This window comes from Hypomesus transpacificus, chromosome 13 (genome assembly GCF_021917145.1).
Source record: "Hypomesus transpacificus isolate Combined female chromosome 13, fHypTra1, whole genome shotgun sequence".
Lineage (NCBI taxonomy): Eukaryota > Metazoa > Chordata > Actinopteri > Osmeriformes > Osmeridae > Hypomesus > Hypomesus transpacificus.
Window position 1 is genome coordinate 11607651 of NC_061072.1, and position 23840 is coordinate 11631490.

General features: G+C 49.9%; 1 protein-coding gene across 4 annotated transcripts in view; it reads right to left on the reverse strand.

Annotated features, from left to right (window-relative positions):
• jmjd1cb (jumonji domain containing 1Cb) overlaps positions 1–23840 on the reverse strand; it is a 76764-nt gene that overhangs the window by 46523 nt on the left and 6401 nt on the right. For all 4 annotated transcript variants that reach the window (XM_047032277.1, XM_047032275.1, XM_047032278.1 and 1 more), the window contains exon 2: positions 5610–5804. In XM_047032277.1, the coding sequence (XP_046888233.1) occupies positions 5610–5804 (195 nt within the window). The remainder of the gene's footprint in view (positions 1–5609; positions 5805–23840) is intronic.

Here is a 23840-nt window from a genome sequence, read left to right on the forward strand (position 1 = left end):
ACACACCCACACCTCTGAACACAGGCACCACATACACACCCACACCTCTGAACACAGGCACCACATACACACCCACACCCCTGAACACAGGCACCACATACACACCCACACCTCTGAACACAGGCACCACATACACACCCACACCTCTGAACACAGGCACCACATACACACCCACACCCCTGAACACAGGCACCACATACACACCCACACCTCTGAACACAGGCACCACATACACACCCACACCTCTGAACACAGGCACCACATACACACCCACACCTCTGAACACAGGCACCACATACACACCCACACCTCTGAACACAGGCACCACATACACACCCACACCTCTGAACACAGGCACCACATACACACCCACACCTCTGAACACAGGCACCACATACACACCCACACCTCTGAACACAGGCACCACATACACACACCCACACCTCTGAACACAGGCACCACATACACACCCACACCTCTGAACACAGGCACCACATACACACCCACACCTCTGAACACAGACACCACATACACACCCACACCTCTGAACACAGGCACCACATACACACCCACACCTCTGAACACAGGCACCACATACACACCCACACCTCTGAACACAGGCACCACATACACACCCACACCTCTGAACACAGGCACCACATACACACCCACACCTCTGAACGACAACACACCCAACACAATGAGCTGAAACACGACCACAGTGAGATACAGTAGGTACAAACACACGCATGCACAGACAGGCACACACATAAACACACACACACATACATCTGTAGAATGACAGCCTGACACAGTGTTCTTTATTACAGGCAGGCCTGCACTACCCCCTCAGCAGCTCATCGCACACACGCACGCAGAAGCACGCACACACACATGCACACGCACACACACTTAAGCAGATGACTAGAAGCTCAGGGGGTAGAGGTCATGTAGGGCGAGGTCTGTTGAGCCAGTAACACAAGATAAACAAAACCACCGAACCTTTTTACGGCCGAGCAGAGCAACTAGACCGCATTCTAGAGCACTCGAAAAGTCCAGTGACATTTTTACGACCGCGGTGCGGAGAGAGAGAGAGCGAAAGAGAGAGAGCACAGAGTTCTGGAGCAGCGGCCGAGAGTTCTTGAAGGTCCTCCGCTAATCAGAATAAAACCCTGGCTCCATCCATCAGGCTGGCGGCTGCTGACAGGCTGCAGGTGGTCTGACGGGCAGCACACGGGACAGGCCAGGGGTGTTAGCTAATGAAAAACACTCACCCCAGTCCTCAGCAGGAAGACATGTGGATGTACCTGGAAGCACCAGCGCCTACACACCCCCCAGTCACACAGACATGGCCATATTCTAAAGGGGGAGCAGGCAGATGTCTATAAATAGAAAGACAGGAAGTGCAACCTTGTTTACGGGACGGCCTTGTGAGCTAATATTGAATATGGCACCAAGGTCAGTGTGTGTGTGTGTGTGTGTGTGTGTGTGTGTGTGTGTGAAAGAGGTGTGAGGAGGGTAAAGGGGGAAAAGTAAACTGCTTTGTGTGTGTATGAGAGAGAGAGGGGAAAGAGAGAGAGAGAGAGAGAGAGAGAGAGAGAGAGAGAGAGAGAGAGAGAGAGAGAGAGAGAGAGAGAGAGAGAGAGAAAGAGAGAGAGAGAGCTGTGTGTGTGTTTTAGGTGGGCAGTAGAGAGAGAGAGAGAGAAGGATTCAAGTATGCATGTGACGGATATTGTAGAAGGATAGGGATAAGGTAAAGAGCAGCATGGCAGAGGAGTCAGGATAAAGTAAACTAGTGTGTGTGGTGTGTGTAGGTGTGTGTGTTTGGTGAGTGTGTGTAGGTGGGGGACAGGGCAGGGGGGGTAACATAAGCTAGTGTTGGAGGAGAGGAAAGAGGGGGAGGAAGGGGATGGAGAGGAGGTAAAGTAAACCGTGTGTCCTGCATTTGTCTTGATGACAGCTGACACAGACACCCCCATGGGAGAGGAGAGCAGGGGGGAGGGTGGAGAGAGAGAGAGAGAGAGAGAGAGAGAGAGAGAGAGAGAGAGAGAGAGAGAGAGAGAGGAGCAGGAGGAGAGCAGACATACAGGGGGAGGGGGGGGGGGCTGGTCTCACAGAGTTAATCATTTCCTCGAGGGATCCAGGAGGGGGCATTACAAAGGGGGGTTTAGAGCTCTGCATGGGGGGCAGCTGTGTTTGAGAGGTCAGGGATCATCTGGACAGACCATAATATGCTGCTTAACAGGAAAGATTGGGGAGAACGCTACGCAACTTATCTGTACAGTCACCCATAGGGTCAAATAGACAAGCAATATAACATACCCCATCCTAAACATAGACAATGTAGACAACCTGAGCACATGTCACACTACACACCATGAGCCTGGGTTATATTGAGTGTAACCTATTTCCCTGGATTAGCTGTATCAACAGAGTGGATGACAGCTGACAGCTGGTCAAAAACCTTCTGGAACCAGTGAGTCGGCAAGGGCCGCAGTGTGAGAGGGAACCTGGGAGTCATTGGTGTGATAAGAGCATCCAGTACAGCCCCACCAGCCCAGCTCCCCTCCAGCCCAGCTCCCCTCCAGCCCAGCTCCCCTCCAGCCCAGCTCCCCTCCAGCCCAGCTCCCCTCCAGCCCAGCTCCCCTCCAGCCCAGCTCCCCTCCAGACTAGCACCCCTCCAGCCCAGCTCCCCTCCAGCCCAGCTCCCCTCCAGCCCAGCTCCCCTCCAGCCCAGCTCCCCTCCAGCCCAGCTCCCCTCCAGAATAGCACCCCTCCAGCCCAGCTCCCCTCCAGCCCAGCTCCCCTCCAGCCCAGCTCCCCTCCAGCCCAGCTCTCCTCCAGAATAGCACCCCTCCAGCCCAGCTCCCCTCCAGCCCAACTCCCCTCCAGCCCAGCTCCCCTCCAGCCCAGCTCTCCTCCAGCCCAGCTCCCCTCCAGCCCAGCTCCCCTCCATCCCAGCTCGCCTCAGCCTGCTCTGGCTCACTGGCTGGACGGAGTAATGACTTATCATGCGGCTGCTTTCAGGATTATAAATCAAGCCCATTGTTCTTCACAGGAGTGATTTCATATTCTGAATTCCACCCCACGCAACGCTCGCCGCATAATCTATCCAGCGAGCATGACGGGCTGCTCAAAGCCCAGAGGAAGGGGGGCCGCTCGCCCGTGTGGAAGCGTGTGTGTACGTGCCTGTGACGCCCAGTGTTTGTAAACATGAACATTAGGCTGTCAGAATCAGCCAGTTTCACTCAGAGCTTGTATAACTACGCCTGTCAACAGACTTAACAGCACAGTCCGTAGCTAGTTGTATGAACACATATCTCGAGCAGAGCACTGGATCACATCACTAATAGGCGCCTCCCACTGGTAGGGACACGGTTAACACCAACACATGTTCATGTACGCACTGACATCCAAACCCCACATGGCAGAGGAAGCGATACACAGGTTTGTGTGAATCAGTCGATGGTTTCTGGATCAGACAGGCCCAGTCAAGCCCAGTCAAGTAGGCTAAACCCTGAAGCCCTGGGTTGGCCTAGGTGACATCAGGATCATAATCAGAGCACAGGTACAACATAGACTAGACACAGACGCAGCTTTTGACCCCAGAGCTGCAGGTAATGGTGGGTTGAGAGAGAGATAGAGATTGAGCGAGACAAGGAGAGAGAGAGAGAGACAAGGAGGGAGAGAGAGAGAGAAAGAGAGAAAGAGAGAGAGAGAGAGAGAGAGAGAGAGAGAGAGAGAGAGAGAGAGAGAGAGAGAGAGAGAGAGAGAGAAGGAAAGAAAGAAAGAAAGAGAGCCAGAAAGAGACAAAGGGGGGTGGGATTCAAAGAGAAAGAGACTGGATGAAGCAAGATGCTGACTCAGGAAGACTAAGTAAAGACTGTAAAAGTCTGCTCTGCTGGAAGCAAGACCAGCCGCAATAAAGAGTCCAGCTGCTGTGATTCTGTTTGAGAAAGAGGACTACAGACAGAGGTAAACAGAGAGACACGGAGGGAGAAAGAACCGGAGAAAGGGAAGACAGTCAAAGGACAGGGAGAATGACTGCACTGTGAGGAAGAATAAGAAAGGAGAGTGGATGACAGAGAGTGAGTGAGAGAGAAAAAAATTGAAGAAAGGAGAAGAGGAGAAAAGATGAAGACCGACAACAATAGTAGTAGCACAGCTGATGCTGGGACAAAGAGATGAATGGGGAGTGTAATTAGCGTTTGGCGAGGAGTTAGCTGAGGTAATTAGGCCTCCGTTACATAATGGTTTAATAACAAGGCAGAGAGAGCTCCGCCTGGAGCCTGGGTGCCTGGTGCCTGAGGAGCTGGTCTGGGGCAGTCACCCTGAGTTATGGTGGTCGTTAACTTGGAGGTGCTGCTGGAGAGGGCCTTACGCTGACCTCCCTGACCTCCCTGGAGAAAAACCATTACAGACCTGTCTAGACCCAGAGGGTGGGCAGAGATGAGATTTTATTTTTTTTGTGGACACAAAAGTGTGTTTGTAATGTGTAAAGTGTGTTTGTGTAAAGTGTGTTTGTGTGTGTATATCTTTTTACCGAGTATCAAAGATAAAAAGATAAGCCGGAGTGTAGGCCTACTACCGTCTCCATATCTGTCACTTTCCATCCAACCCTTCTCCCCCTCCTCCCACCCCCCCCTCTCTCCCTCTCTCCCTCTCTCCCTCTCTCCCTCTCTCTCTCTCTCTCTCTCTCTCTCTCTCTCTCTCTCTCTCCGTCTCCGTCAGTTGATCTGCCTCCCCCGTTCTCTCTCTCACTGACAGGCTTTGAACTCGTATCTCCCCTGCGTGTGGCAGATGGCGCTGTGTGCTGTGTTACATAATCAAAACAGCACATTTCCTCGGCAACACACCCATCTCTCCCCTATCTGAGAGCAGGCCCAACACCGAAGCTGTTAAACATTCATAGGCCTGTCAGAGGCACGGAGACAACGCACATCCACAAACAAACTCCAAACCCCCCTGTGATGGCCTGTTTAGCCCAATGTGCTTTTGCGTGTGTGTGTGTGTGTGTGCGTGTGTCTGCGTGCTGGTGTGCGTGTGTGTGTGTGCGTGTTTCTGCGGGCACGTGTGCTTACACACAGATCATCGCACCAACTCTAATTTTCCCCAAGTGCTCCGTGGGACCAAACCTCTCCAAATAAATAATGAGTTTATTGTCAGACACAGACCTCCCACTTCAGAAAGCCCCAAATCACCCCATTCCTCATAACAACCAGCGTGTTGTGAAGTGTGTGTGTGAGAACACACAGCTGCAACTGTGAGTGCTCTGCAATAAACACAAGCGCCACCACACAAGAGGCATGTGTGGATACTGTATAGAACAGTTGGCTTCGATAAAGCTCAAATTCGGGACCAATGCTGCCGCGAGATCAGAGCCATAACAGTATATTAAATGCATATGATCTGATAAAGGTAACTGTATTAGCAAAAGATCGTAGAGGAAACTTTCAATACATGTCTACAATGCCTGTACACAACACGGCAATGAATGCAAGAAAGAAACTCTACATATTGTATAACATGGTTTTCCACAGTGGCTGAAAGTGTGTGTAGTGTGTAGCGTGTGTGTGTGTGTAATATGTGCGTCACGGCTATCCACTCACCAGGGTGGGCCACTGGATGTGTTTAGCCTTGGTCCCTTGGCCCTGCAGCTGTCCTCCTCCTCTCTCTCTCTCTCCTCCTCCCTCCTTCCTCTTGGCCCAGACCAGCTGGTGCTCCAGCAGGAACACCTGGAAGTCCTCGTACACCTTCACCCACTCACGCTTCTCCCACTCCTGGTCGTCAAACTCCACATACACCTGCAGTCAAGGGGAGAGAGGCGGGCCTTACATTCAGTTCATGTACTCCACACAGGAAGAGCATCATTGTTTGTTGACTCATTTTCATTTCGATATGAGAAATGGATGGTCAAACCACAGGTCATAGTAATCATAACAAACAAGCGGTTTGAACCAGCCAGTGTGAACAAGTGCACTATATCATAGGCCTGCTGGTTCTCCAGCTGGTACTTCCACAGAGGAACACTGATATGTGGGTTGGGCCTGAAGGTTAATGATGTGTTGAGCGGTCAACAGCACAGACCAAGAGTTCCTTTTAATAGGCAACTCCTCCCAGCAGATAAGAATGTGAGGTGTTGACCTATTACCTCCTGTAACCAGGGAGGACTAAGCCAAGTCAAGCACTCTGCTACAGGACCAACAGAAGACGACACGGAACCACAAACAGGCCTGAGCTTAAAGTCAAGTGTGTGTGTGCGCGTGTGTGTGTGTAAGTGACAGCCGTTTTTATCTCAGAGCACTGCCCACGGTTCACTCCCACACACCTCATTTAAACGTTCAGGACAGCGTGAGCTCACGAGAGCTTTCCTTCAGAGGCTGATACACATGATGTCACGCCGGCTGTGTATGATTGAGGGGTTTTTGTCTCAGCAGGGTGTGCGGACGCTCGACACACACTGGGTGTCAGAGACAAAGGAGAAGCATTGAGAGGGAAACTCCAGTTTCCAAACACGGCGTGTTGCACAACCCTAACCCCATGTGAATGACAAGAGTGCTAACAGGCGCAGGTTGTGCAATGTGGATTTTCAACCAAAAATGATTCACAGATCCCATTTATCTTCGACACCATTCCTCATGCTCAGTGTGTTGTGCGTGTGTGAGACAGTGTGTGTGAGAGAGAGAGAGAGAGAGAGAGAGAGAGAGAGAGAGAGAGAGAGAGAGAGAGAGGGAAAACAGGTGAGGAACAGAGCTGTCACTGCACTGACACCAAGTCAGATCAACCTCCTACTCATCAATCCATCGTTCCCTCGCTTCCTTTTCATCTCTCTCTCTGCCTCTCTCTGCCTCTCTCTCTCTCTGCCTCTCTCTCTCTCATTCCCGCAGCAGCACACGTGACTATGCCCTCTGACGCTCCCCTCCCCCACCACACGCCAGCTATCCATCGTTTTCGCTCCCTCTTTCCTCCCCCTCCATTCCTCTCTCTCCCTACCCCCACCCTGCTCGGCTCAGTGCCCCACACAAGCCCCTCCCCCTCATCACTTCGCTGGCAGCAAGCGGGATCACTGAGTGCATGTCTCCCTACTCACCCTCTCCCTCTCTCCATCTCTCTCATCCCTCCCCCTACCCTGTAAATCAGCACCAACACCAGACCCTCCGATCACAGAGGACGAGCGACTCCACCTCACCTACACCATCAAGGACAACTCTCTCTCTCTCTCTCTCTCTCGCTCCCCCTCTCTCTCTCTCTCTCGCTCCCCCCTCTCTCTCTCTCTCGCTCCCCCCCTCTCTCTCTCTCTCGCTCCCCCCCTCTCTCTCTCTCTCTCTCTCCCCCTCTCTCTCTCTCTCGCTCCCCCTCTCTCTCTCTCTCCCCCTCTCTCTCGCTCTCTCTCGCTCTCTCTCGCTCCTTTACCTTGGACAAAGACTAGCGTTACCTCCATTGGCTGACAATCCAACACTTAGAACCAGACCGAGTGTTTCCTCTAGCTAGGACTGCTCCCTTCCAGGGCACTAAGGTTCAGTTAAAAAGGAGTCTTCCTCATTACATTTGCAGCCACAGAAAGAGATCGAGGGAAGGGGAGGGAAAGAAAGGAAAGGGGACGGGTTCGAGAGAAGACAGGGGCAGGCGAAAGCAGGGTAGTACTGAAGAGGGGATGGAGAGAGGTTGTTGTTGTGTGTGTGTGTGTGTGTGTGTGTGTGTGTGTGTGTGTGTGTGTGTGTGTGTGTGTGTGTGTGTGTGTGTCTAGGCTGCGACCGGTCAGCCCGTGCCTAGGCTGCCAACTGGGGATTAGTGGCAGCCCATGGCCTGGCTGGGGAGACCAGGCACAGCTTGGCACGATGCAACCATGGCACAGGCTGGCACAACATGCTGGCCCTGCTACGTGCAACACTACAGCATTGTCAAAGCCTTGTTTACTAGCACCGCAGCCTTGCATACAAGTGACACAGTACTGTTAGGACACTAGGATTTGTACAGCCAAGCAACTAACTAGATATACTTTAGATGCTCTAATATCATAGACAGCTAACACTGTCTAGTCCATTAGACTGGGTGTAACCTGGTATATAGACAAGCATCTTTGAAATGTCATCGCTGAAGAAACCTGAAAAACCATGGTGCAAGAAAGGAAGTGAACTCGGAGGAAAACATCTTCTGGTGTCTCTGCTTTCTGCTTGGCAGGACCTGTAATTACACAGTCCTCATCAACCACAGACGAGAGGGAAAATAGGTCACTCCTGGTTAGACACTGTGGCTCTCTCTCACACACACACCATTCCAAACACAGACACACACACCATTCCAAACACTAGCACGCAAACAGCCTTCCCGTCTCATTTGATCAGCCCGACTTCTTCTGAATGGTTTGTAATTGTCAAACGACATGACAATGTGAGAGTGAATGAGAAAAATATTAAATAAGCAAGACAGAGTGCTAGAGATGGAGAACAACTGATACATTGTGAGAGAGACACCGCACAGAGAGAGGGTGATTATATCTGCCCCTATCTCCCCCTGTGTTGTTCTACTGTGGTATCCTAACCTGCCCAGGCTGCTCCATCCCCACCCCCTGCTCAGTGCTCTCCCAGAGGCCCTGCCAGGGACATCTGCACCCAGGACACTCATGTTGACAACTGGCCAAAGGTTGAAACACACTGTTGTAAAAGTACAAAACACCTCACTCCTACTATACTCTTGTTTCTCGAAGTATTTGATTGGTGTGCATGTGTTTGCGTGCATGCATGAGAGAGAGAGAGAGAGAGAGACAGAGAGAGACAGAGAGAGAGAGAGAGCTAGAGAGACACAGACACAACCCAGCTGTGTGAGTGAAGATGTGTCCAGCTGATTATTAGCAACGAGAACAACAACACCTGCGGAGCCTAACTGATCAACAGCGGAGCCAAGTCCACACGCCCTCATCTAAACCAGACATCCAGGCCAGCCAGGAACGTCCTCACAGCCTTAACCAGCCCTGAACACCACAGACAACCCCTAGGTCTGCCTCTGTCAGGAACTTGGAATCAGACCAGTCAAACTTGAACCAGAGACTGGCAAACGGTTAAGGGTAACAGGCCAGACAGGCACTACCTGATCTGTCACTCCCTGTCTCCATTCAGCCTGGATTCTTATCAGTGGGCGGCACATATCTGTTCATGCAGGGTGCGTGTGTGTGTGTGTCTGTGTGTGTCGGGGTGCTAGATAATGAGGGGCTAAACTGGCTCATCCTTATAGCCAGGACCATAAACGCAGGAACAAAGGATGAGGAGAACAGGAGAGAGGAGGAGGGTGTTGGGGACTGGGGCTGGATGGGAGAGAGCTGCACAGGAGAGACCAGGGGAAACTCCACAAGCTGCTGCTAGTCAAGCAGTCCTGCCTCAACCAGCTCAAACTTCAAACATGATCTGGTTCTGTGGGGACAAGGGAGGGGTCCCACAGGAGAGTGCTGTGGAGGTGAGGGACTACCATACCAGCTGAGCAGCAGGCGTCCTGACCACTGCAGGGTGGGAGCTTGGTGCTCTCTCTGGTTCCAACATTGGCATGCTGAGATTATATAAGACCACTACAATGGCAGTAGAATGAATAGGCCTGTCTATTAGCGGTGTTAGTGGATGTGTGACTGTTGGAGCCCTCTAAAGGAAGAAGTCCTTGAAAATACAGTTGGAAAGAGAAAGAGAAAGACATAGAGGGAGAGAGAGAGAGAGAGAGAGAGAGAGAGAGAGAGAGAGAGAGAGAGAGAGAGAGAGAGAGAGAGAGAGAGAGAGAGAGAGAGAGAGAGATGGAGCGAGAAAGAGAAACCCACCTCTCCTAGTCTGTTGCGTAAGAGACACAAACCAAGCTCAAGGCCTTTGCCTAGTCTGAAAAACAATCTCTCCTTTGCTCCCTCTCTCCCTCTGAAAATGTCTCTCTCTCTCTTTCGAAGAGAATTATGAAAGTGTTACAATCACAGTCCCCTCGTCTTGGCTAGGCAGTCATAACACACACATCCACTAGCCTATTCAGAGCAGTGTACTCCGCATGGGTAGAGAGCAGATAGATGTGCAATGTACTGCAGCAAAAAAATCTACAAAAATATGAAATGCACAGTCTGGTGGTTCTGTTGCTATGGCAACCAGTGAAACACACACACACACTCTTAGTCTATTCTTGACAGTAATAACATCCTCAGTTAGGAGACAGCAGAAGGTGGCATGATGATGTTTGGTCACACGCTGGTAGAACAGCGCTTTACTGCTGTCACACACACACACACACACACAAACAAACACTTAAAGCATATGCACACACATTTGAACAAACATGAATGGTGTGCACTGTGAGAGCAGGTGTAGAAGAAGAGAGCCAACATTGATGAACCATAATGATCTGCTGTTGTCACCGTTCTCTGAGGATTTGTGAGACCTAGAGAGTCTGGAGTTGAATACTAACCACACAGCCCTGTATCCCTCCACCTCACAGCCCTGTATCCCTCAACCTCACAGCCCTGTATCCCTCCACCTCACAGCCCTGTATCCCTCAACCTCACAGCCCTGTATCCCTCCACCTCACAGCCCTGTATCCCTCCACCTCACAGCCCTGTATCCCTCCACCTCACAGCCCTGTATCCCTCCACCACACAGCCCTGTATCCCTCCACCTCACAGCCCTGTTTCCCTCCACCTCACAGCCCTGTATCCCTCCACCTCACAGCCCTGTATCCCTCCACCACACAGCCCTGTATCCCTCCACCTCACAACCCTGTATCCCTCCACCACACAGCCCTGTATCCCTCCACCACACAGCACTGTATCCCTTTACCTCAGTCCTGTATCCCTCCACCTTACAACCCTGTATCCCTCCACCTCATAGCCCTGTATCCCTCCACTTCACAGCCCTGTATCCCTCCACCTCACAGTCACAGCAACGAGACAACACCTCACCAGTGGTATAAGGAACAAAGGAGGAGCAAGGAGGAGCAAGACGGCTGTGTGATGCTGGGAGAACAAGAATGGAGGACGAATGACAGCGCCTGACAACCCTTTGTTATCTCGGGAATAAAGGTATGGCATTAAAGCATTGACAGTTCAAAATGGATGGGAAAATCATCCTGAGACAAGCGCAGATAGGCCAATCTGGAGGAGAGCAATATCCAGCTTCCCCGTTGTCTGTTTGCGCCGTGATTCTCTGCAACTTGTGTGTATCCGTTTGGAGTGCGTGTTCAGAGGTTTGTCGCCATGTAAAATCTGCCTGTCACTAAAAGCAGCGGGACTGCTCCCTGACTGGCTGGGCAGAGGCCGCAACAGTCCAATCAGAGAGCAGAACAACGCAGACACACACAGCTTCCCCCTAAAATGGCACAGCAGCGTAATCTGACTTTCAGACGGTCTGTGTGTGTGCGTGTGTGTGTGTACTACAGTTGTGCCAGTAAACATCTGTAGGACCTTCAGTCTGACACAGGGACCTTGCAATAGACTGATGGGGTTACCGTCATCCTGGAAGAGCCACGTCAATGTGAGAAAGGGGTCATTCCACGCTCACAGAAATAGAAAGAAAAAATTGGATGGGGGGGGGAAACTAGAACATTCACTATAGTCACTCTTCAATTGCTTCACCTCTATACCTCTCTTCCCTCCACTTCCACTCCCTCTACCTCCACCTCTCTCTATCGCTATCAATACCTCTTTTCTTCTCTCTCTCTCCTTCCGTGTCCCTGTTTCCCCTTCTCTGTCAGGAATCCATCACATCTGTCAGTCTGCAGCCTCCGTTCCCCTCTCCCTCTCGCTTGCTCTCTCTCTCACACACACACACACACACGCAGGCATGCACACACACACACGCAAGCTAGCAAATGACCCCGCCGCCCAATTTCCTTCAGTCACCTTCTCCATTCTGTCCAATCTATTCCAGAGCGCCAGCAGAACAAATAGGCTGGATGATGGTGTCTACACAGGGCCTTACAGGATAATGAGCATCCGTAGGCGCTGTGGCCAGCAGCGTAGCGCTCTAATGTACGTGTCGTAGCACAAGCGGCTACGCCAGTAGAGAACGCCACTGCAGCGCTGGTGGAAAGATATGACCTGATTTCATGAACCACTGATTCTTTCTAATAGAAGACCAGAGGTGAGAAAGAAAAAGAGGAAGAGGGAGAGAGAGTGTGAGAGAGAGAGAGAGAGAGAGAGAGAGAGAGAGAGAGAGAGAGAGAGAGAGAGAGAGAGAGACACTTGGTTAGATCTCTGCTCTGCATTTCCTATCAAACAAACACAGTGCACATTCATGGTGCATGTTATTGGGTGATAGATTTAAACAGATTTGACTTGTACATCAGACTATTCTCCTGCCATCCACCCCTCGCACACAGAGACTCTCCACGGTCACACAGCCCTTCTGAGGATGACGACCACAACAGAACAAACCAAGAAGAGAATCAGGGGAGAAACCACAGAGAGACAGACGGACCTAATGAGGACCTGTCAACATGTGTGTGTGTGTGTGTGTGTGTGTGATCTCCTGACAGGGATTAAACAATAGCTTTGTTTAGCCTGGCTCTGTTGGAGGCAGACCCCTCCTCCCTCCTCTAAGCAGATCAGGCAAGACCCGAGCACTCACTGCTACAGCCTGTCACAGCAACTCTACACACACACACACACACACACACGCACTGCTACAGCCTGTCACAGCAACTCTACACACACACCCCCTCACTCACTCAAACTCACCCTCACTGCTACAGCATGTCACAGCAACTCTACACACACACACACACACACACACTCAGACACACTGCTGAGCTCAACTGGAGACAGGGCTCCAAGGGCCACACGCTGTCAACTAACACTCCCTCCTCTGAGACATGGATCCCCTTCAGACACAGACTTGCACATGTGCACACACACACACACAACCACACAAAATGACATGTACAGGGCAACTCACACACTGACACAAAGGCCAAATGCAAAGAGACAGGCGCAGGACACACTAGTTGGCGCTCGCTCTACGACAGCAATAACAAGCGGCCCACGCTGCAGCGTGACAAACAGGATGTGTACTCTCCACGCGTCTCAGATAAGTGTGGTGGAGGAGCGGGCTTCCCCATTCCAGCCAGAACCCTGACCGAAACGACAACAACATGATGCAACACAGTGTGTTTTTTTTACCCTGCAGGGGCTGATATGATCAGCCAGGCCAGAGAAACTGGAGGAGCCTGGAAGGTCTCCTGCTAAAGACAGCTGGAGATAACCAGGTCTTCTTCAATCACATGGCCTTGTAGTAGCACAGTGTAGTGCTGTGTGGAACCCAGTGAGCCTAGGCCTGGGCTGTGCTACTTCTCCAAGCTCTCCTGTTTGGGCTTCACTGGGTCAACGAGTTCTTCCGCGGAACCCTGTTAGTAACGCACAGTGAATGCTGATGACCGTTTAACAGCCTGGATCAAGAATTGAAGTGCTTTAATATTCAAATACAGACATCATCTTTCTTGTGATTTTGGTCAGTTTTACAATCCCATGCAGCTCTAGGACTCCTTCCTCCGTCGTCCTCCTTCTTATGTCTCCTCTTCTCCCTGTCCTCTCCTCCTCCTCCTCTCCCCCGCTGGTATTTATGGGCTGGGAGATTGCTATCACAAACCAGGTGTGAGGGCTCAACCCGGGCCGGCTCTGTTTCCTACATGGCATTTCCTGTCCTCTCTCGCTCTCCTCTCCTCACATACTCTCGAGTACGCTCTCCTCTCTTTTTTTCCTCACTCTCTGTCCGTTTTCTGCTCTCTCTTTCCTTCTCACTTATGCAAGGAGCTCCTTGTCCCATCCCCCCACCCCCCTCTAATGTGACTCACATGTTGACCGCTGAGAGAAAGAGGGCGGAGAGAGGGGAAAGGAAATGAAGAAACGGGGCATAGAAGAGAGAAACCACGCAAGGGAGCGAGATAGAGGAAGAGGGAGGGGGGGGGGGGGGAAACAGGAAAGTGGAGCTGGAGAGTGGAGACCCAGCAGCTTCATGCTCTAAACTCACTCGCCTTCTCTCTGGAGCCCTCGGCCAGCCAAGGGGATTTCCAAACAATCCTCTCCCTCCCCCTCACCCCCCACCCCCTTCACCCCCTCCCCCCCCTTACCAAAGCCATCAGGATGCAGCGGCCCAGACGAGCTCAACACTGATCACACCAGACAACGCCGTATAGGTCGATGTCACCCGTCACCCTAGCCTCTCTCCCTCAACTCCCTCTCTCTCGCTCTCTCCATCCCTCCCCCTGCCTTCCTCTCCTCCCGTCTCCTTCCAGGTAGACAGTAGGCCTGGAACGTTCTCCAAATCATGAATACAAGTTGTTCCTCCCTCCCACTCTGGGCCCGGCTGCAGTAGCTGTAGCTAAGCCTAGTCCTCATGCCCAGACCTAATCTGATTTATTGGGCTTGACTGAACTGCAAACATCTAGGCTAGCGGACTAAAAGAGCTCCTTTATCCTCGCACTGCACTCCTCACAGCCCTGGAGCAGAGGAACACACAGGGCACGGGGATACCAATGGATGGGCCTGCTAAACACACAGACATGCAAACGCATGCACACACACACACACATATATATATATATATATATACAAACACACAAAGGCCTTTACAAAATACACACACTCACACAAATGCATGCAAGCAAAGGCAAAAGCATGCATGCACACTGAATCAGAATCAGAAGTATTTTTATTTATTTTTTCTGCAGCCGACAAATCTGAACGTAGGCAATGTAGGGACAATCACAGCTAGCACACACACCCCACTTGTACACTTCTGCATGAAGAGCTTTTAAAGACAGCCAAATCCGTGGCATAGCTCAACATTGATGTTTCAAACAGAGAAAGATAACCTCCCCCGGTATTTAACCTGCCTTTGATTGGATTAGGCTATCTCATTGGAAACCATGTAATCTTTATTGTCAAAGCGTTGGCTGAACAAAGACTCCGGGTCCATCTGCTGAGTGAGAGATTCCTCCCCCGGTTAGACAGGGTTAGGGTTAGACAGGGGGAGGAACAGCTGAGAGACTTTAATGACATGGAGACAAACACAGGACACCACTAGGATACAGGGTGGGCTGGAGAGACAGAAAGAGAGAAAGAGAGAGAGAGAGAGACAGCAAGATAGAAATGCTGAGAGAGAGAGAGAGAGAGAGAGAGAGAGAGAGAGAGAGAGAGAGAGAGAGAGAGAGAGAGAGAGAGAGAGAGATATTGTGTGTGTTTTAGGTGGGCAGTATAGAGAAAGGACAGCACAACAGCACCTGTGCAGGACAGATAAGATGACTGTTGACACGGTGTGTGTGTGTGTGTGTGTGTGTGTGTGAGAGGGGGAGAGAGAAGGAAACAACAGCAGTTGGGAAGCATCCTGCTCAGCGACTCTAAATGTAGATTCTTCAACCAGCCTGATAGAGAGTGTTCCTTTGCCCCTGACGTACATTAGTAGCTTTAGCAGACGGAGAAAATATGAACTAAATATTTGTTTCTCATCTTAAGTGGTGTCGCCACTAGCTGCTTTGAAATGTTCCATTGGCATTTCAAAGGAACACGTGGGGCTGTGGATCTGTGGATCTGGCATGACTGTCCTGTTGCAGCATTTCTAATGGGTTTCTCATCCCTCTGACTGCCATTAGGGCTCTAATTAATGCTGATATGGAGCCTCAGACAGATAGCACCTACCCTCCAGCACATAAAAGAACAGATAAATAAAGCGACACGACAGAGAAAGGAGAGAGAGACAGAAAAAAGCGATAGAGAGACACGTGAGAGACCGAGAGCGTCTCCAAAAGTGATTAAAACTGTGGAAGCGGGCAGCAATTAATGTCACCAGTGATGACCGCATTAAACGGATATCTCCACGGTAACAGGATTGGAATACATCCTCCTCAGTGCTAAAGAGGCTCGTCGCTTTGCTGTTAAAGAAACATGTCAACGGGATGATATTTCGTAAATAGACGGCCACCCCTGCTGAAATATGACATAGATTAACCATCGGGCCATAGGCTGTGCATCAGAGTCCTTCAACATGGCTACCTAGCACACGCTGAAGTCAGTCACTCAGCTCATACACACAACTCATTGGTTATTGGGATGGAATAACCGCCCCCAGATACGCACATACCTACAGTTACACAGACAGTTATTATGGAGAATTTCTCTGATTCTCATTTTAGACCCACATGTCATTTTATCTAGCTGAATTAAAATACTTTGCCTGAGGAGCATCTTTGATTTAATAGCAGTCACAACACTAACACAGTCACCTAAATACCTGGTTCACACATTCAGACTACTGTTTTTGTATCATGAACGAGAGGCTGGAGGTAATGGATATGGACTGGAGCCAACGTAAGGGAACAGAGGGAAGCAACAAAGACAAGAAGCGAGAGGAGAAAGAGAGGGAGAGAGAGAGAGAGCAGAAACCAAGGAGAGAAAGACAGATAAAGAGAGCAGAGAGATAGAGAGAGTGAATCTTGCGGATCCAATTAAATACTTTTTAGTTCAACCTCTGGAGCCATGTCGTTCCCAAAAGGCACGGCTCTCCTCCTCGCCAGGCGAAAAGGCGCACCAATTAGCTGACTTTGCCTCTCACACACACACGTTCTCTCTCTCTCTCTCACACACACACACACGTTCTCTCTCACACACACCCACACGCAACGCAAGATGTGCCTGCAGAGACGCCATCAACCTCCGCATACAAAGAGACCGTGGGAGACAATCAGGGCACACACACACCTTTGTCACCATGGAAAACAATCAATGTGATCGAGGAACTCAATTCATGTCCTTCCAACCCTTTGTTAGAGCCCCCCAAAGCTCTCCTCTGTCAAATCAAGGAGCTTGTTATTGTAACAGTCTGTTATAGGTGCTACACAGTTTCAGCCTAGTGGTAGAAAGCACATTCTCTGAATACAGATATTATACGTACAATATTAAACACTGTTTGTATTATATGGTTTCACATTGATATTAAATAAATAAATGTAAGATGTTGGGAGAGTGTTTCCACCGTGCCATATTAGAATGATTTGCCCACTGGCCCCCCGACCACCTCGGCCATCTTCACTGAGTGGTTACCATGCTGGAAACCTGGTTACTAGGCGCCAAGCAGACGCAGCTCTCTAGCAGCTTCCATGAGCGGAATACAAATCACCAGCCAGTGAATCAGCCCACAGGAAATATAGAGCTTGTTTCTGAGTTGCTGGGTAGCGGCTTGCCTGACTGACTGGTTGCCTGGCTGGTTGGCTGGCTGGCTGGCTCTCTTACTGGCTGGTTGGCAGGATGCACTCCGCTTCGCAATTACGCGGGAGCGAAGAAGCGAGCAATCTCATCATGCACTGGATTCAAATAGCCCTGATCTGGGTGAGGAAATGAAATAGCTCAATCTGTGGCTGTGATGGTTTTGTCTTGGCCATGCTAAACCTGTGATCTCTGTGGTGTCCTTCCTGCTGGGGAGGGAAGGACTACGAGCTACTCTACTGTCTGAAGTGTTTCTCTGCATGAAGCACAATGTGGGAATGGAGGATCTATTTGAGATTCAGAGAACGATGCTCTCACACTGCTACTGACTGCAGAGAGGAGAGAAAGAGACAAAGAGAGAGAGAGAGAGATAGAGAGAGAGACAAAGAGAAAAACAGACAGGGGAGTGAGAGAGAGGGTGAGAGAGATAGAGAGAGGTAGGGATACCAGTACAAGGGAGGGACAAAGAAAAGACAATTGACGCACATTCAGACACCTCCGTGCCTGGCAGTGTAAGAAATAACAACATGTTTGTCTCAGCTTAACTGACAGAGAGAGTACAGATGAGCTTTAACAGCCCACCACTCCTGTTGCTCTGTCTACCTTACAGCCTGTCTGTCTGCCTTACAGCCTGTCTGTCTGCCTTACAGCATGTCTGTCTGCCTTACAGCATATCTGTCTGCCTTACAGCATGTCTGTCTGTCTTCAAAGTTTGTCTGTCTGTCTTTCTGTCGGACCTGCCTAGTAACCACATAACCACTACAGCTACAGATACATAAAATATATTGATATAAGCCCTTGTGATACACCAGACACAAAACATTGCATTGCAAGGCTATTGCTTGGTATTACACTTGACATCTCTCCCTCTGCCCACACTACATAGTATGAGCTATATCAGGGCTGGTCTGACCCTGGCCCTAACCTGCTCTAACCCGCTCAATGACACTGTCAGGAAGACAGGCAACTTAACAGAATGCCCGAGGGTCGTAACCATGACCACCAAGTACTCTTCTGATAAACATCAAATCCTCTGGGCATTTCTCCCTTGAAATCCATACCAACTTATTAAAGCCAATCCCACAGATCCATACCATTTTGGCCAGCTGACTATCATCATCACTGCTGGAGCTAACACACACACACACACACACACCCGACCCTGTGCCCCTCCAGCCCAGAGGTGGTCCCTGGCCTGCCACGTGTTTCATCTGACATCATGTGTTTGCCCAGCTGACTACAGCAAGGACTGGAGAAAACAAAGACAGGGGTCACTGGAAACCAGCTCAATCATCAGCCCTCATTAGAAGGCCCTGAGGGGTGGGGGGGGGGGGGGGGGGGGGCAGTGTAGAGGCTGGCTCCGGTCAGCATTAACAGGCCAGTAATGAACCTAGCACTCAAGCATCACATGACACGTGTCAAGTAGGGTTCTGGGACATACAGTGACACGTTTGGATATCATCTTGAACAAACTGACTTGGGTCAACTGAGGCTGTACTGTACTGTATTGTATTGAACTGGAGTCTTTAGGCTTATATCTGTTTCTGTTCAAGGATGATCGAGGGAAGGAGGGCAGAGGAAGAAGAGAGGGAAATGAAAGGAGAGGAGATGTGGGGAGGGAGGGAGGGAACCATGTCCCCATGGCTGGGCTTGTTGTGAAGCTCAGTGAGACGACAGTAATATGAAGAGGAAAGAGAGCAGCAGGCTGAAGTAATTGGCTACGACAGCTTCAAGAACCATCTACTACCAATCAAGGTCAGCCTCGTCAGCCACAACACCATGACTGCACACACACTCACACACACACACACACACACACACACATAAACACAGGCGTTGCATGATGGAGGGAACAGGGGGCAGAGAGAGGAAAAGGAAGAAGGAACGGGAGAAAAGCAGAAGAGAATAAAGAATGTGTGCGAGAGAGGGAGAGGGCAGAGTAAACAGCCATAAGCAGGCTGATGTGTCCCAGCTTTCTTCCCCTGTGGGACACACCGAGGATGCGTAGACTCGGGAAGGGGGGGGGGGGGGGGGGGGGGATGGGGGGGTGCTGCAGTTCCCAAAATAACTGGCTGTTTCTGTAACAGCTCTCCAGTTGAGTAGAGGAGCAAATTAGAGCCTCTTCCCATGTAATCACATCTCTCTAGAGTAGACTGCCTCACACACACACACACACCACAAAACAGGCAGACACACACACACACTGGATCAAGACATAGACACCCAGGGAGGATGATTTGGGACAGATTTCAGGTTCCAGTCAACTACTGTCAGATACTTGTCAACACTGAACTAGGAGAGGAAGGTGATCCAGAAGACATTCCCAGATGAAGGGGAAAGAGAACATCCATGTGAAGGTGCCTGTTTCGAGGAATAACCACATGCATCTCTCCCTCCATGTATACACTCCTCTAACACATTCAGCTCATCCAGATTTTGATCTATACAAAAAGGAATGTGTTCTTGAGTAGACACTTGAGGAATTCATTTGCAGCACACAAGGCTTCAATGTCTTCATCTACACTTTGGGCAGGATTAAAGAGAACGAGAGGGGAGACCTATTCCTTTAATAACAGCTTTCTTCCCTCTCTTTCCCTCTCATGACAATAACGTGCTAATAATAGCTCGCTGCATCTAGACAATCGCTTGGTGAAATCTAGGGCAGCCACCGTAGCATGGGAAAATCCCTCCTGTTCTCTCCTGCTTGCCTGGCTGACTGACTGAATTCCTGTTTACCTGTCTCCCTGTCCGGCTCTTGTGTCTGACTGTCTCACTACCTGACAGACTCACACTTGAAGTCTGGATCTGGTTCTTCTTATTTTGGTGTCCGGAGATAAAAGTCAACTCAAGAGGAAGACGATACGCTGTTGTAGTTTGTGTCATCAAATATTGGCCAACTATGTAAACAGACGTCCCCCCTTGAACACAGTTGTTTGTCCTCTGGCTGACTGCAGTTCCATCATGGTTTACATCCCAACAATCAAATCCAAACATTCTAGCCAAACAATACACATGGCCTATTACAGCCTGACAGCAAGAATTGGCAAGACAAATGAGGTTGCGTAATGCAGTGACGAGAGTTCTAACTACACCTGTTGTAAACTGCTGTGTCCTGGTCATAAAGTAGGACGGAAGAACTGAGGGCAGAGCGGTCATCCTACACACAGGTAAGTCAGGTGGTGTACTCATCCGACACATCTGAATACTCATAAAACACACACACACACACACTTCCACATTAGAAGACACACTGCCACACACAAACACACACTTACTATAAAGACTGCAGGCTGACGGCTAGTGAAAATGCCCCATTAGCAGCAGTAAAGAGACAAGGGGGGAAATGACCCACTCTTATCACTGCCAGACTTCCTGTCTGATTACAGTTATTAACCAATCAGGATTCACCGGGATGCCAGCAGTAGGTGGGGGCAGAGGCTGTCCTAGCTCCAGTCTTTCTGAACTGAGGAGAGAGGGCTGGATGTCAGCCCCCATGACTCGTGTGTTCACAAGCAACACACACACAGCACATGAATGAAACAGTGCAGGGAAATAAGAGGGAATTCATGGAAGACAAAGAAGACCGTGAGGAATTGTTTCCCCCACGCACACACAAACCCCGACCGCAACCTCTCAACTGACCTTGACCTCTTACTCTATCAGACATATTGTCGTAAAACATAGTACCTCATACAGGTGAGGACGTACAGTATTTATTATAGGTTTACATTATTTATTATAGGTTTACATTATTTATTATAGGTTTAGACTGGGGATTGTCATGAGGAGCAGGAACAAATAAATCCAATAAACCTGTACTTGTTACAAATGTCAAATAAACTTCAATAAACTGCCTGAGTGCTTCACACAGGACCAGTGTAGGTGATGTAGGTCTGATTCTGAGTTCACACTCTGGAGGAGAATGTGTAGGCTAATCACATGAACAGCCTTTACTCTCCAGAGCCAAGCCGCCATGTGAGAACTGTAATAGGACTAGGCTTTCTATTTACTCATGTGCCTCAAAACAGAGAGAGGGATGGAGGGAAAAAGAGAAAGAGCGAGAAAGAGCGAAAGACTTAGAGGGGATGGGGGTTGACAGTGCAGTGAGAGGGTAAAAAATGTTCCACACACAGGGCTTTAGAGGAGGAACAATGAGCTCCTCTGTTCCCCAGAACCCACATGTTCTGAGCCGGGCCGCTCCGCCTGCTCTGGGTTAGTGGGGCTCTGAGCACGCCACACCGATCCACGTCACGCCACGCTACCCGGAGCCCGGCCACGCCGGTGGAGCACTTGGCCTAGGGGCGGTGTAGAGACACTGGGAGATGCCCAGTCTCCCATGGTGGCGACTGGGCATCTCTGTGAGGGGAGAGAGCAGTGTAGACACACCCAGACAGGGGTGGAGACCTATGGACAGGCTGGAAGCGTGTCAGGACGGTGTAGGCCTAGATGCTGGTCATGTTCTGTGAATCCAGATGTACCCTGTGATACAGATAAGGTTCACCCTGTGTGCCTACATATAAAACATCCTCATTTCAAGTTCTGACAACTCTGTTGTCATTAACCTCAAGGCCCACCACCCCTCTCTGCTCCCATGCTGGGTTGTTGTTGAGTCCAGTGTAACCCATCTGAAATCCCGCCATCCTGCTTCACCTCTTCAGATGTTTGGAGAAGTTGTGTAGTTCTAAGGTTATGTCCTTCCTCTCCTCCACCACACACACACACACACACACACCAGCACAAGACTTCTAGCACAGGATTCATTCTAGCAAAAAGACTGTAGGCCTAATTCCCACTTACATCTAGTTCACATTCACACTACACAGCACCGTTCAATGAAGCATGTTTAATAAACCATTTTGCTGCTTTCTCCTTCTCTGCAGTAGAATGAGAGTCTCTCCCCCTCTCTGTATCTCCATCTACCTCTTACTTGTGTCTCATGACGCCCTGCTCTTGTTGCACAAGCTCTGCATGATGATGTTCCCTTCAACAGTCTAATCTGGGAGTCAGATGGCTAAGCGGTGAGGGAGTCGGGCTAGTAATAAGAAGGTTGCCGGATCGATTCCCCGCTGTGGCAAATGACGTTGTGTCCTTGGGCGAGGCACTTCACCCTACTTGCCTCGGGGGGGAATGTCCCTGTACTTACTGTAAGTCGCTCTGGATAAGAGCGTCTGCTAAATGACTAAATGTAAATGTAAATGTAATCTCTGCCTGGGCTGGGCTAGTCTAGGCCTGGGCTGCTTGGCTTGTGTGTCAAGAGCTTTCAGCCCTTCTCTGTAAAGCCAAGACTTGTGCAACCACAGCTATGAGCTTGGACTGGAAACACACACAGAACATTAGAAAGTGAACGCAGACACTGGACAAGATGTTTGACAGATGTGCATATCTCCAAAGAAACTACAGCATCTGACTGATTAATAAAGGCCATTCCTGAACATATGAAAAGCAACAAGGTCTCATATTGTTAAGTTTAGGGATTATGAAATATGTCTTCCCACCATTCAGGCTTTTGAAGTGAGTGCGTTTCGTATGTGTGTGTGTGTCAGTGCACAGCCTATCTTTACAGCCTGTGATCAATTATTCACAGCTCTATGAGAGACAAGGTCATATTTCAGCTCAGCTGACTGCTTCACTGCACTGCACACCTACCCCCCCTTAGGAAGACTCCTACTGTAATGGTCCGACTACAAAGAGGGCTCATCAGGGCAGCACAGCCTAGAAGAGGACAGTAGCAGAGATCAGCAGAGAATGGTATGGAATAGTATCAAGAATATGATGAGGTACAATAACAAAGAGTTAAGCTGTATTGTGTCCCAGAATATGAGCAGTCTACATGCGGTGCAGAGCTGCTCTGTAATTCACTGACATCCAGTCCAGCTATCAATAGGTGACAGACACAGCCAGAGTGTGAGGAAGACAGCTCTGTGACACCAGAAAGAGAGAGGGAGAGAGACACACACAGGGGAGGCGAAGAGAGGAGAGAGGGGAGGAGAGAGCCAAACAGCAGCGACATATGTTGGACTCCGATTTTAGGCTCCTAGATGCACTGTAATGCTATTAGCCTCACAGACTGACTGTCAGTTCTATCAGAACACACACACACACACACAGGTAAGCAGGCTGCGCACACACACATTCAGAATCCCCTTTTTTGCTGAGCAAATTGGATTAGGCTGTAGAATTCTCCAAGGTGTTGAAATCCCACACATCACAGGGACATTACCGACCCTGTGTCTGTGCTCCTGATTAGAAGAACAACTCTGTCAGTGTGCCTTACATTAAGGGTCACACTTACAAGCTGACAAATATTAACTCTAGGTATAATCATAGGCAATCAAGGCATGCCATTCTTCTGGTTGAGTCACCAACAGCCAGTCTCTGAAGACAGAGTTAGAGAAGGCGGTAGAGACTGGGAGTACAGACCTTGAATGACACAAAGCTAGAAGCAGGTCAGCCACATTCCTGTGCAATTGCCCATTCAAACAGTTATCTAACCAGGCAGGCTGGAACACAGTGACAGGAAGGAGAGCAAGAGAGAGAGAGAAAGAGAGAAAGAGAAAAACAAAGACAGGGAGAGAGAAAGCAGAGATACAGAGAGGGATAGAGTTGTTAGATAGCTAGCAGCCATCTGTCC